Here is a 15,061-nt window from a genome sequence, read left to right on the forward strand (position 1 = left end):
TCATTCTGCTATATCTGTCATCCCTGATACTCCAACTGTGGCGGGTCCAGGAAGTCGAGATAGAGGGGTTCCAAGGAGGTCTTGCGAAAAATAGAATGGCCACCCGCCTCAGCCCCACAACTGTTGTAGGGCTGAAAAAAAAAATTGGATTATGTCACCTCTAGATGGCCGGAAATGTTTTCGATTAATTAGATGAAGTTTAAATGTGGTTATATTACGCTAGTTTGAAGGTTTACAGTAAGCCAATCAGTTACACTTACTATAGGCCTACATTTTCGTGGTTAGTATAAAGACAACTAGAACGTCGCTCCATTAAGAGTGCCTACCTACCCCCATATGCCTAAATACAGAATTCACGAATGCAGGCGATTTTTTCTTCATGCTCGATGGTGGGTTTCAAGGAAACTTTACAGACGCACGTATACAGCCGTCAATCAACATTTGGTTGCTCAACTCAAAAAGGGAACTTGTAATGTTCGTTAGAAAATTTAAAAAAATCTTTATTTTATAATAATAATAATAATAATAATAATAATAATAATAATAATAATAATAATAATAATAATAATAATAATAATAATAATAATAATAATAATACTAGGTCAATTTATAAGGCGCAAATAAACAAGGTGTAAGCAAATAACCAAATAATAATAATAATAATAGGCCTAATAATAATAATAATAATAATAATAATAATAATAATAATAATGATGACATTGCAGCGTTCGTAAAATGTTTGTCACTGGTGCTGGGAACACTCACAAAAGTTGGGGGTCTAGGCCCCCAGTAGAAAAAGTGGGTGGGCCAATGCCCCCCGTCCCCACCAACACACCCGCTTCCGCCGCCGTTGATTCCAGGTCATCAAAATGTGTTGACAAGCTCTAATTGTTTCCGTATATCAGTGGCGGATTCAAAGAGGGGGAGGGGCATCATGGCCCGGGCCCTCTGAATTTGTTAAAGTTACAAAAAAGGGAAGAAAAAAGAAAATTATATTCAAATTTAGGTCTGAGAGTGCCATTTCCGACCATCTAGAGGTGCCATATTCATAATTTTTCTTAGCTCAGCCCCAATCAAGGTGGGGTTACTCCCTTGGCCCCTCTATTTAAGAATTCCTGGATCCGCCACTGTATATCGTTAGTATTCGTTTAAAGTTTAAATTTGGTGAGTTTCTTACCGTTAGTCCATTAAATTTTACGTTCTTTGCATTCTTGTAAATTATATCCGCCATGTATTTAGATTCGTACGTGAAATCTTCAAGTCTTTTCGGCGGGCTCAACTGTTTTAAATCTTCAATGGAAGCATTCAGTGCAAGGCTAATTGTGATGATCTGATCGTAGCCGTAAGAATCGCAAGCCCCCGATGTCAACAGCATGCGCTGGAGATGCTCCAGATACTCTTCATGATCCTTCGATGGACGCTTAAACGAATGTTAAAATATTTAACGAGAGCATGTGTGTAGTTTGCCGCCATTCTGGGGCGGATGCAGGATATGGCGGTAGAGGGTGCCTGAGAGTTCATACCACCTCAGTCCCACGATGGTTGGGAATGAAGGGTGAACATTTTGAGAATATGGACCGGGAATTGCACTCTCATAAAGATCTTACCGGTAATTCATATCAATCACAGTACAACAATTGCTTTTTTTAAATACAATTTTAGGGGTGCGATCGCACCGTCTGCACCCCCTGCATCCGCCAATACGAGCATTTTGACTGATAGATATACAATACAATGAACCTATTAATATACCGGTACTCATTAAGATATTGTGTCTGTAGTAAGGATAGAAAATAGCTTAAAAGTTTTATTTATTGCTAGTTTACAGACTTTTTTTCTTCGAAAATTGTTAAGCAAACTAACCAATTTCAATTTTATGCGTCTGTAATTGGTGAGAAAACTAAAGAAAAGTGCAAAACAGACACGTTTGGATAGGCCTAAGCGTGTTAACAAGAATCTCTGTCACAGCAAACCATGGTAACCGGGTACCACTTCTTCAATACCGAATCTTAAAATATTAACTACAAAAATGTATTCTCTTAACATTTTTAGGGAACAATTGGAATTATTATGCATTCATGTAAGGATTGGTTGGTGTAACCAAGGAGGTAGGCCCTCCTTGGTGTAACATGAGATTGGTTTTATTTTGTTGGGAAGTTCAGAATATATATTTTTTTTTTTACCATATTACTTTTGTTTTGATTGTTTGGTTATGTAATTTTTCTGTACGTACCGCCACCTGTTCCAAAAGTGTACTTTCAAGTAAATAAACTAAACTATAAACTATTGTAATATTACAGTATATTAAGCCTACCTCGCCATTAAAATCTAAACGTGATGCGTTCTGCTGAAATTCAAATCCACGCATGCTCAGTGTGCCTTCTACCGCAATTTCCATTTCTTGTAAAGTACAAAAGTCATGGTTTGTCTCCCTAATCTTCTCTGTCTCTTCGACCCACCAGTTCGTATGGTACCACCCAACTATCATCCACACATGTTTCGGGGGGTATAAGCCTTGTCTATAAGCCTTGAAAAAGAACAGATTTAGTCATTTAATATGAGGTTTTTCTGTTACGCCCATAAGGCTATAATAAATGTCATACCATATTTATTCGAATAAGGCTCAGCTTTAAATAATTGCCTTCTGGAAAACTGCCCTCCAAAACGAAACTTTGTAAACGTCCCCTTAAAAAACGAAACAAACGCCAAAATAAATACGGTATTAGATACATGGAGTGATGATGATAACTATATAAGTCTATATACATTTTGAGTTTATAAAATGTAAAGCTCGATCTCTACATCAATACAGAGTGACACAGAACAATATTAAATAGGTAGTCCTGCAAAGGTGACTTTGAAGCTAATGAATTCTAAAAAATATCACATTTCTTTTTTCTTCAAATATTACACCACGTGTTCGTACCTCGCAAAATATCTTAACCGCCATATCTTGGTAAAATATACCAACAATAATACGAGAATCATGCTTCTGTGGAAACAAACATATGAAAAAGTTACTGGCTATTTGAAATTTAACGCTGAATATCTTTTGAGATATTAATATTCCTGTATAATATTATTAAAAAAATACCGCATGTGCGCAGAGATTAACACATAACGGAAAGGATGATACTATTATTACTGTATTTGGCCTACTGTTCCTAATCACTACACACAAATTAAAATGAAACAATTTCATATTTTTGTCTCACCACAATAATAGGTGAATATAGCTGTATTGTTGATTTATTTTTTATTTCAAACACCATGTATGTACGAAATAATCTCCTAAAAGAAAGTGGTGAAGTCCGAAACGTGATGTTTTTATTTTATGTTTATTTTTATTTTTTTGTAATTCGTTATCGCTACTTTCGCTACGAGCGCTATCATTGCGTACTCGAGAAGGCACACGACTATTCTATTGATAAAGGCGTCATCGAAATTTGTTGGTGATATAGGTGTACCAATTTTATGCTGTAGTTCACAACAGCACCGTAACGCCTTTGCGCTCTCATTTCATTTCATATATTTTGTCTCAATAAAATACATAAAAAAACAACAACCGGTTACAATACAACAAAATAAAAGCATAAAAAATCTGAAACAGGCCGAGACAGGATTCCTAAAAGTGAACCAAATCACTATCATGTAGGTCTCCTAATGCACTATTCCGATTACACATAAAATAATAATGAGCAATTGAAATAATACTTAAAATCTGTAAAATTTGCCTTAACAATAAATATATATATAGAAATTGTAAAACTTATTTAAAATATAATTTAAGATCGTTTAAAAATGCTTTAAGATTCAACTCTCGTGCGGTGGTCCTGGGGACCCGACCCCTAGGCACTCCTTTCGCGACGTAGCCCGGGGCCCCCACTCAAAAGGGCTGCGTTTATATAATTTAATCAACTGTCCAAAAAATATTTAAATGGTCCTCACAACCAAACTCGTCACCGCGTCATCGTCACCAAAATTTGATTATTTCTTCATTCGACTATGAAAAACTATTCTACAAAGTTTCATTTTCATCCATTTATAACTGGGACGTAAGTAATTTAAATGACTCTCAAATTTACACCCTAACCTGAATCGTTCCCCAACACATACTAATGTCCTCCTTGTGAATTTGTAAAACTTTCCCGAAAGTTACATTCAGATCAGTTAACCCGTTTATGAAGTATCTGGTCTGGGACGTTTTCCTCATATTCACACCCTACTCCGAATCGTCACAAAAATGAAATCATTTCGTTACTAGATTTTGACAAACTGTTATAGAAAGTTTCAGTTATACCCATTGATTTTTTTAAAAGAGATATGTAGGTCTGGGACCTCAAAAAGTTAAATGACCCTCAAATTTACACCCTAAACTGGATCGTCCCTAAAGCATAATAATTTCTTCCTTGTAACTTGGTTAAACCTTCCCGAAAGTTTCATTCAGATCAATTGACCCGTTTTGAAATATCTGGTGTAGACTGTTTGCCCTTAAACCACTTTAATTAGTCCACTAAATATTAGGAGGCACATCCTTGATATATTGTCTATTCTTCGAAAAAGCATGGAAAAGTTCCAAGAATGGGAAGTAACCAAAGTACAGGGTGAGAAACCCAGTGCAAAAGGATAAGAAAACGCAAGAAAAAAAATCATAAAAAAAACAATGACTTTTCCAGCTACTGCTGGGAAAAGCCAATAATAGTTTGATCTTGATTAAGCGCATTTTGCTGAAAGCCTCAATGCACTTTACATTAGAAATAAAAATCCAGAGTTAAGCAAATTATAAATTAAAAAGATGTGTTTGGGTAGTTGTTTGAATGTGTCGATGTTTTGTCAAATTTCGGTTGGTAATAGACCGAATTAGCGATCGACGCTGTTCAGGTATTAGTGGGTATTCGAGACAAAACAAACGCACGAAGATAGGCGATTTACACAGTAATTTAAGAAATAGCCCTTTACTAAAACGTCTCATACACGCTTTGTGTGAAAAAGTTGAGCGTGATTTAAATTAACAGAAACCATAGTTACATGTTTATGAATGTAACGTCATCTTTTCTCTACGATTGTGTATGCCAAATGTGAAATATAACGAGAATAAAACGTACTATTTTGGGAATAAAACATACATTGGTCGTGTCTGCCTGTGTTACAGCACGACGACGACAGTCGTGTATTCACTCACAGTGAATCATGGCGTCGGTCGATGAATGTGCTTGTTGCAAACTCATGAAATGTGTTGTACTTTTTTGAATTGAATAATGTTCCTAAATTCACACCAATAACTTTGGCAGACTGCACGGAGCTGAACGTTTACAATCAGGCCTCTCTCAATCATCACATCCAGCCATGTCGCGTTGTCGGGCAACAAGTGTAAGGGGCCGAGGCCTAGCCTGTAAAAACTCTACGTAGGCTTATTTAACTTAATTTTACATGAAAATCAAATCAAACGTCTTCTGATGGTTCTATGAACCTTCCTTAACCTACCAATGTACTAAAAAGTATCTTATCCGTGTACTTTGGTTTTTTTGCTTGTTTTCCTGGACCATACACAAACTCGCAACGTTATAGAATAGGACTTTTAGGCTTTGTTTAGAATTTTATACCCACTCGGCCAAATTGTGATGACGTCATCTTTCGTCGCTAATTCGGTCTATTAATTCCAAAGAGAAACCGAGGCACAGAGAAATGACCAACTTCCATAAAACTGAGTTGATGATACCGATGACGGTGATGATGACGATGACGGTGATAATGACGATGATGATGATTATGGTGATGATGATGATGACGATGATACTGATGTCGATGGCGATAACGTCGACGATGATGATGTTAATGATTTTGAGTGATGGAGACAGTAATACAGACTAAAGTGAAGTGAGTCCAATCTTGTCAGGGTGTAGGGATAAAAAGCCCCGAGCAAAATCAGCAGTTTGGGTTTGGTATAGACTAATTTGGGTTGCCATTTAGTCTTACAAAATATAAAGATAGTAATACCTCAGAGAGCAAAGCGATCCCCGATTGACGTCCGGGAATTTTGATGGTTTTGGTTGAAGCGTATAGGCATTTGAAGTTAATTTAATCTGGTTATCGTTGATTTGCATTGCATTGGAATTGTTGATTTTGTTGGGTCACCCCACCCTCTTACAAATCTGGACATCCCCACCACCCCTCGTCGGGCGCCATGACGAGTTCGTCGGGCTAAATTAATTTTCAAATCCATTCAAAGTTATTGTGATTGCTATTCCCTAATATTTTGGTCTAAAATTATAATTTTGGGATGCCCGTAAATAGTAGCTGGCAACTATAGAGCCACTATCCCTCCTCCTCAAGGGTAATTAGTCGGGATATTGAATACCTACCCCAGTCCTACCATGGTTGGCCTGATGTGAACAAATTATAGAAATAGGGCATCTGTCAATATGACATACCGGTATGTGATATGTGTATTTATTTATTTATTTATTTCAACAATATTTTACGAGGGTGGTCCATCCAGCCGGAGCTGATCATTAGGGACCCTCAATACATAACACAAGTAACAAAGGAAATGTAAATAGAAAAACAATGAAATTAAAATTTAAAAAAAAAAATAAATAAATAAATAAATAAATAAAAAATTTAAACAAATAAAAAATAAAATAACTAAGTAACAAAGGAAAAGAAATTATTACATATAAATATATTATAAAAATAAAAATTTAAATTAAAATCAAATTGGCTATAAAATAATTAAAAGCAGAATAAAAAGGCACAAAAAAGCAAAAAATAACGAAGTTAAAAATAAAATTTTAAAAAATAAAAAAAATTTATATATTTTTTTTTGTCTGGGGTATCTATAGATACCTCAACATAGCAGCTGGCAACCCAAAATAGCAAGTATTAGGGGCGGCTTCACCCGTATAGGGCTACCTTTGTGTGGTGAGGACAAAAAACCAACCCCCAAAATTGTATAAATAGTTAATTGTAATTTTATATTTATACCTCAAAACTTTTTCAAAATCAATATATTTATTTTAAAAAGTAATAGAATTAAGAAAAAGTGGTCCGATGCGGTTCGACGGCTCTGTCTAGATTCTTGGAAATGACACTTTCATGAACGTTAAAATAATTTTCGAAGTGTTTTCTCCAGAATACATGCCCCCGTGCTACGTGGACTGCTTATGTACACTCTGTGACAATGTTTAATGCCCTGCGACAATAGTGGCCAATTAATTATATCTTGGTTGATCACTGTTTACTGACTTGTCACCATTTTAATTATCCTAATGAGATTACTTTTTCAACAAAATATTGAGATTAGTATTCAGCAGTTATTTTTAGAAATTATTATATAAACGATAATAAAATAACCTAATAAGATGAGTGGTGCACTCTATAATCATATTCTTTTGAACTAATATGCTGTAGTCCATTTTTCTCGAGATGGAATTAAAAGAGGCGTTAAACTGACAACTATATTTTCAAGTATGTTCCATCAGTTTCTTTCCAGTTAAAGATCATCATTTTAGTTTTTGCTAGGTTTTCCAAACGCTTAGAATTTCTGGTAGACCTATAAGATTTACCATCGTTTGTATAATGTAGGCCTGTAGCTCTGTGTTTGAGGTGTTTGTGTGTGTCGGGGTGGGGATATACAGCTGCACTGCAGCGGTTCCAATAAGCTCAGCATTCTTGCCCCTCACTAAGGTTTATGCCCTAGAGTTATTTTATTTTTTTTAAAAACCCACCTTATTATGGCTGTATTTAACAGTATAATGTTGACAAATTTGTAAAAGAAATAAGACAACCTTTAGATTTCTGATTCTATATGCTGGCTCGTCTGAAAATCCTTCGATACTTATCACGTCGATGCCTTCTGCCACCATCATCTCCGCCAACTGCTCCATTTCCTAAAAGCAAAACAGATGTATGCAGTAGTTCAAATATTTGTTATCACTATTGTTGCATAGACCTACATGGACCACAATATATATATATATATATATATATATATATATATATATATATATATATATATATATATATATATATATATATCAATATGCATAAAGACCGATCTCCCTTACACCAACATTGTCTAAGATTACAGAACGACTTATCTCAAATGCTACTATTCCATACAAAAACCATATTGATCCCAGACAGTATGGTAATCAAAAGGGGAAATCAACCAACCACCCACTGCCTAATTGACGTATACCATCAGCTTGTGTCTAATGCCGAGAAGTCAGGCAGCATCAGCACATTGGTGCTGACAAATGCCGTAGCCAGGATTTTCAAACAGTGGGGGAAAATATCAGGGTGGACCCACTTTATGCGTAAATTCAAACAATGTGGATCCATTTTACACAAAATTTGAAAAATCTGGACCCATTTTCACAGATTTTACTCATTTTAAGCTAAATATGAGCAATCTGGACCCATTTTATGCATAAATTTACATAATTTGGACCCATTTTTTAGAATGTGGACCCATTCTTTTGTGGACCCATTAGAAAAATTATGTGGGACTGTCGACCCAACTATCCCAATAGCTGGCTACGGCATTGGTGCTGACCGACTTACCCAAACCATTTGACACGGTTGACCATTCTACCGCTTTTCATCATCTCTTAATAATGGGTGTGTCGCCGTTCATTTTGCAGTGGGTGGTTGATTTCATTTCCAATGCAACAAAGGGTTAGGTATAAAAAAAAAAAAACAATACTCTGGTTGGGTCACACTCTCGGGTGGTGTACCATAAAGTACAATTCTAGCCCCAATTATATTTATGTATAAATGCTGCCCTTCACAATGTCCCCCATACTGGGATTGATATTTGAAAATATGTTGACGATCTAACTATTGGTGAGAGTAAGCTTATTAGGAAAACTAGTAAAATCCAAGAGACTGTCAATAGCTTCCACCAATGGAGTATTAATAACAAATTAAAACTTAACCCCCAAATGCAAGGTTATGCAGGTTTATTTTGATAATAACCGTATTTCTCTCCCGATTATTGAAATCGGAAACCATCAGTTAGACATTGTTAACCAGGTTAAATTACTGGGCGTTCAAATTCAACAAGACTTAAATTAACAGTGAGTGGTTGTAGAGTATATAAATTACCTACGCCCTATCTTAGAATATGCATGCCCAGTATAGAATTCTGAGTTAACTAAAAGTCATATCCAGAACGTAGAGAGAATTCAGAAGAGGGTTCGCAAATTTATTCTTGGTAATGCATATACTTCTTACTTTGAATCTCTTGAAACGCTTTGTCTGAAAACACTTCAATGCCGAAGAACGCAACTGTGTAACGAATTTGCAAAAAAAGCAGCAAAATCTAACTATTACAAACATTGGTTCCCTGGTACCTGAAGTTCCCATATGACACTTAGGCATCAAAACAATTTTCACGAATACTGTGCTAAAACCAACCGTTCCTATTGCAGCCCTTACCTTATCTCACAAGACTTTTGAACAACCGAACTTTTTATAATTTGTAAGGCGAGACTTTATTCCTTGTGTTTCGCGAACAAAAAAAAAATTAATTTATTTATTCATTTTATTTATTTATTTATTTTTTATTTATTTATATATTTTTTTGTTGGGGGTCGTTGTGGGTGGGCAGGAAAAATAATTGGCAATAAATTCTTATTTAATTTCTCAGGGAATTCCAAGCGGGAAGGGGGATGGGAGAAGTTAGCAAACTAGGTGTAAAAGAAGTCTCGCCAAACCTTTTTAATATACTTGAAAGTGTTTATATTTTTAATGGTTTTTTTTTTTTATCTCTTTGATGTTTGATGTTTTAATAAATTTTTATCATTGTCACCTTTCGTAAAAATTCAGCCTGTGGCTGCAAATGTGTTTTTTTTATGTTTTTGCAATAAAGATACCAAGATATATATACAGTAATTGAAATCATATACAGAATTTAATGTTCAGACAAAAGCTGCAATTCGTAGGGGGAAAAATATATATTTGTTTTGCTACATAGGCCTATTAAATAGGCTCTAAAATCGATTAAATAAGCATTTTAAAACCCTTAACCTAAATTGTAATATTTTTATCGGGGACGTCGCCCTTGGACCACATGAGAGCGCCCACCAAAAGAGTACTGTAATGCAATATGCAATAAATAGGTAGGCCTTTAATAAATAAATAAATATAATTACTACTACAACATACCCCTCTAAAAAGATCAACATCTTGAAATATGATAGAGGCTCTTTTCCATCCCAGTTCGTTAAAAAGTGAAATCCTGGCAGGGTTGAATATGTTTGCATTCGGATATATTTGGATGGTGTATGGATAATCCCTCATAAATAAATCGTCCGTTTGGAACTGAGCAATTCCAACCTGGAACAAAGAATAAACATTAATGACTCGAAAAATAATCATAAACATGTAGAAAAACACTAGTAAAAATGTGCTTAACATATTAATCATAGTATTTTTTTTAAATGGTTATAATGATTATAAATATATAGTTGTGGTTATGATTATGTGTATGGTTATGGGTGCGTACTGTTTATGGAGTAATGGATGGTTATGAGTAATGGCGGCGGTTATAGTTATAATGGGTATGGGTATGATATTATGGTTATCGTTTTAGCTACGGTTATAGAAATTGATATTGCCAATGTCATTGCCATTGTCATGTTGTTGTTGTTGTTGTTGCTGTTGTTGTTGTTCATGTTTGTTATTATTATTTCTATTTTTATCGTTATTGACATTATGTATCGAATATAGCCTCAAAATGTTATAGAAAGTAAATTCCTACTTTCTATTCCTAAAACATTTTAATAATAATATTCCACATTATATGTCCTAAAATAACAAATGATCATGTTGATGATGGGGTGATGAGGAGGAGGACGACGAAATTATATTATTGTAATCATTAGCGGCAGTTGAAACTGATAAATCACTTGCTGTTTTTACATAGGGGTAAAATAACATCTTTTGACATACTTCTTTTTAAATTATAAAGTGACGACGTCACGGAGCCAGGCGACGCACATGCGTATAAAGCGTCCACACTATCAAATGTGACAACAAATGTGATATACCCATAGTTGGGTGTAATGACGTCGTCATATCCATATAATGGACACATCAGATAAATTTGTCACATAAAATTTGATAGTGTGTCCAGACTATCAATTTTTATTTGAAAATAACATGTGACATGTCTAAATATGGTCATGATGACATCACATCATAACCACATATAGGCACAACCTGTGCCTACAAATATGGGCATTTTCAACAGTTTTTTGTCAAAGAAATATATTGGATAATGGACTACGTTGGTTAGAATCAGCCATGCTACATGAAGCCGGGCACACACGCATGCGCATGCTTCATACGACCGTCGTCAGACTAATAATCCATCTGAAGATGAAAAATCTTACTTGTACTATATTATACTGTGAAACAACAACGTTGAGTGTCTCTCCAACAATAGAGTATGTCGGTCCCCAAGCCATCAGTATTGTATGTGGACTGTTGATGAACTCGTAAAATGTAAGCAGTGATTTGCCCGGATCTGCCTGAAATCAATTAACAACATACGGTAATGCAATAAAAGAGAAAGTTAGTTTAGGCCTATTCAATATTTGTGTAATATACTTATGCCTATATCGCCATGTTAAAGCAAAGATCCGGATGAAAAAGAAATGTTTTGACATGTTCTATGTTCTTGCTTGTTTGTTAATACTCGTTTCAAAACATTTTGTCATTAAAGATAAACAGTCAAGTTTAGTTGCTAAATATCATTCATGTGAAAATTAAAACGTGAAAAATATGTTTTTGTTCGCCAATTAACTGGCGCTCAATTCATATTACCTTTGTAAAACCATTTTGCCAACAAATTAATGATAACTTTTGTGACTATGAAACGAGCAATATCCTTTTCTTACAGAACACGAGCTACTGAATTCAATCATGAATCTATCATGTATAGGCCTACCTAAAAGCTGGTGCTTCCCTAATCCTTTACGTTTTCCCCACCCTCCCTAAAATGGAACTCTGAAATTCCACCGGGAACCTATGCAACCCGGGATGCGACCCCAACCCAAGCAGTGGCGGATCCAGGGATTCGAAATAGAGTAAGGCCAGATGGGGAGGACTAACAGTGCATTATTGACTAGAAAGTATTTTTACTTACAGTAATTGTAGTCTGAAGACGCCAATGACATTTAGGTTTTAATAATTTCTTTAAACAATGTTATTCTCATTCAAATAACATAAGTATAGAATCTGTCTCTTATACACATCTAGATGTGTATAAGAGACAGTATATATACATACTGGCTGCACTCCCTCCCCCTAGAATCCCTCACTACCCTGTTCACTTTTTCGCTGCTCAGTGGTACCATAGTCTCGTCCCTATGTTGTGTACGTATTTGCACTTGTTTGTCTTATACATTTGTAAAGTTTTCTTACCATTGTCCAGTTCCAAATCATACGAAGCTCATAATCATGAAGTATTTTGTCAAACGAATTTACGTGGTCAATTGCCGTAAGGACACTGGCCACCAAATGGTCATATGTAGGGTCCGGGAATGGCATAAATCCAGCAATATAAATAGGTGTCTTGGTAGTATCGTTCTGCGATAGTGTTCCATACGTTAAACAAGAGAAGATGAGAATGTATAAACAACTGACGACTGACCGAGATTTAATATACATTGTTCTGAAATATTATAGAGATCGAGAATCCGACATTAAACATTCAATTAACAGGCCTACATAAACACGTCATCCGAAAAAAACCCACCAATTTCGCCAGCTAATACTTTGCGAAGATTGAACAATCAACTAAATACCGACTTCGATTGAAATTCAACTTGAGCTTAAATTAAGTGCTTACAACTCGTCATTCGCTGAGAATTAATCCGTACAATCCGTCTCCACCCAACAGTGCACTCATTTGAAACTCATCTACGCACACGTCATTTTTTCACGTTTGCAACTGAAGCTCGAATCACATGACCGAGTAGGATGAACTTCCAGGCAGCACAGCTAAATAGAACTAATCATTCACCGATTGAGAAAATAGCAAAACGATCTATTAACGTTAAGGATATTCGTTCATCCAATATAATAGAAAGTCAATGTGTAATATTCGCACTTATAACGCGTTACGACTTCTGTTCTTGATTAAGTGCCAGTGGAAATTGACCTATCTACCACATGCTCATTTAGGCCTACTAATTCGCGAGATTGCGTAATTCAATGAGCTCGATGGAGTTCGACTCTCATACTTCAGTCACTTATTTGTGTTGAGGAGGCATTATCCACATTTCTACCCTTGATGATGATTATTAATGGACCCCTCGTATGTTCGAATGCGATGCACTAGTAACTAGCTACAATAATTTGAACGCGGAGCTTTAATTCTCGGGCCACCTACCACATCAAGCTCAATTACTAATTCGCGAGATTGCGTACTTCAGTATGGGCGCAATTCGGTTCGTCCTTGAGGAAGACACATTATCCACATTTCTACCCTAGAGAGTGCATAATTATTTGAATGTCCCTCGTAGGTTCGAATGCCATGCACTGATAATAGCTACAATAATTTGGACTCTCGGAGCTTGAACCGCGATTATTCGCCTCAAATAACAAGGACTAACAGTGCATTATTGACTAGAAAGTATTTTTACTTATAGTAATTGTAGTCTGAAGACGCCACATGACATTTAGGTTTTAATAATTTCTTTAAACAATGTTATTCTCATTCAAATGACATAAGTATACAATGTTTCTCTGATAATCCAGCAAATTTTAAGAAATCTGGTAAAATGATTACACTTGAGCCTACCATTTATAACCCTCTCCTCCAATCTGAAATGGATCGTATTCAAAATATTACGCATCCCAAACTCTTTGCTTTATAAAACGTTTATGCAATCGCCATCCGTTTTCTTTAGTTTTATTTAACTCTCTCCAATACGTCCAATACTCGAATATTCCTTGGTAGTCTTGAATCCACATCTTCAAACTAACATTTCCCAAATTGAATCATTCCAGAAGCACTTTACTCGATTTTTCTAAACTTTGCTAGATAACCCAACAACCCTCACTATGTTGAATATAAAGACAGGCTAATTACCTTCAACTAAAATAATTAGAACAAAGAAGAATTTTTCTTTGCTTTATTTTCTTAAACAAAATTATTCATTTTATTATTAAATTGATTCACTTAAAGTATATGCCATTTAATACACGTCGACCTCGTCCGACTCTTCACCTCCCCCTGCCCGATGCAATGCATTGCACTCCACTATTCACTCTTTCATCAGACTTCCAATTGCCCCACGCTTTATTCTCCTCAGTCTCTTCTTCATTTACGCCGATCTTACGGCATTCTATAGTGCATTAAGATAGGCAGAGAAGGTTAGGGTAAAGCCACATCGACCAATCAGCGTGTTGGGATTTGCATAATTCGGCGTAGACATGCCACTACGTCTTTTAAAACTACTTTCGACCACCTGCGTTAAGCCATCTGCATCTTTGATTATATATTTGCGTATTCATTTATTTATTCTTTTTTACATATTTACTTATCTATCTTTTATTAAATAAGTTTCTCATTTTTATTTATTTTTGTTGATGGTCATTACAGTATTAAATATAACGTTGGCTAGTATTACCAATTACTAGTACTATTGATTTCGTGCTATTTATTATTTAATTGTTATGTTATTCTGATAGGTACTTTGCAGGCGCGGATCCAGGATTTTCCCTGACCTTCGCACAGATGGGGTCGTCCTTGCAGCGGTGGATCTAGAAATTCGAAATAGAGGGTGCCCCGAGAAGGACCTTCAGATCATAGTTGCTAGAGTTAGCAGAATTCTGCATTTTAGCAGAATTTTGACCGTTTTAGCATTTAGAATTATTCTTAGCAGAAATCGACTTATTCTAACAGAATTTTAGCAGAATTCTGATGAAATTACCCATTACCCAACTTTCGCCCCCCCCCCTCCTTTCGGCCCACCCTTTTGGACATCTCTGGATCCGCCCCTAAGCAGAATGTCATTTTTTGCGCTGGTCACACTCCTTCAGATAT

General features: G+C 35.6%; 1 protein-coding gene across 4 annotated transcripts in view; it reads right to left on the reverse strand.

Moving 5' to 3' along the window:
- Positions 1–13,080, reverse strand: part of LOC117120958 (gamma-aminobutyric acid type B receptor subunit 1-like) — a 29,602-nt gene extending 16,522 nt beyond the window's left edge. Inside the window, exons 1-8 of one of the 4 annotated variants that reach the window (XM_033266053.1) lie at positions 12,860–13,080; positions 12,433–12,682; positions 11,400–11,537; positions 10,171–10,341; positions 7,728–7,889; positions 2,927–2,992; positions 2,315–2,527; positions 1,178–1,420 (exon numbers count right to left, since the gene is read on the reverse strand). In XM_033266053.1, the coding sequence (XP_033121944.1) occupies positions 1,178–1,420; positions 2,315–2,527; positions 2,927–2,992; positions 7,728–7,889; positions 10,171–10,341; positions 11,400–11,537; positions 12,433–12,678 (1,239 nt within the window). In that variant the 5' untranslated portion in view covers positions 12,679–12,682; positions 12,860–13,080. Of the gene's footprint in view, positions 1–1,177; positions 1,421–2,314; positions 2,528–2,926; positions 2,993–7,727; positions 7,890–10,170; positions 10,342–11,399; positions 11,538–12,432 lie in introns of all 4 variants that reach the window. The other 3 variants (XM_033266052.1, XM_033266054.1, XM_033266055.1) reach the window with 3 other exon arrangements.
- Between the last annotated feature and the right edge of the window lie 1,981 nt (positions 13,081–15,061).

This window comes from Anneissia japonica, unplaced genomic scaffold (assembly GCF_011630105.1).
Source record: "Anneissia japonica isolate Jap-2015-1 unplaced genomic scaffold, ASM1163010v1 scaffold1239_len605302_cov174, whole genome shotgun sequence".
Lineage (NCBI taxonomy): Eukaryota > Metazoa > Echinodermata > Crinoidea > Comatulida > Comatulidae > Anneissia > Anneissia japonica.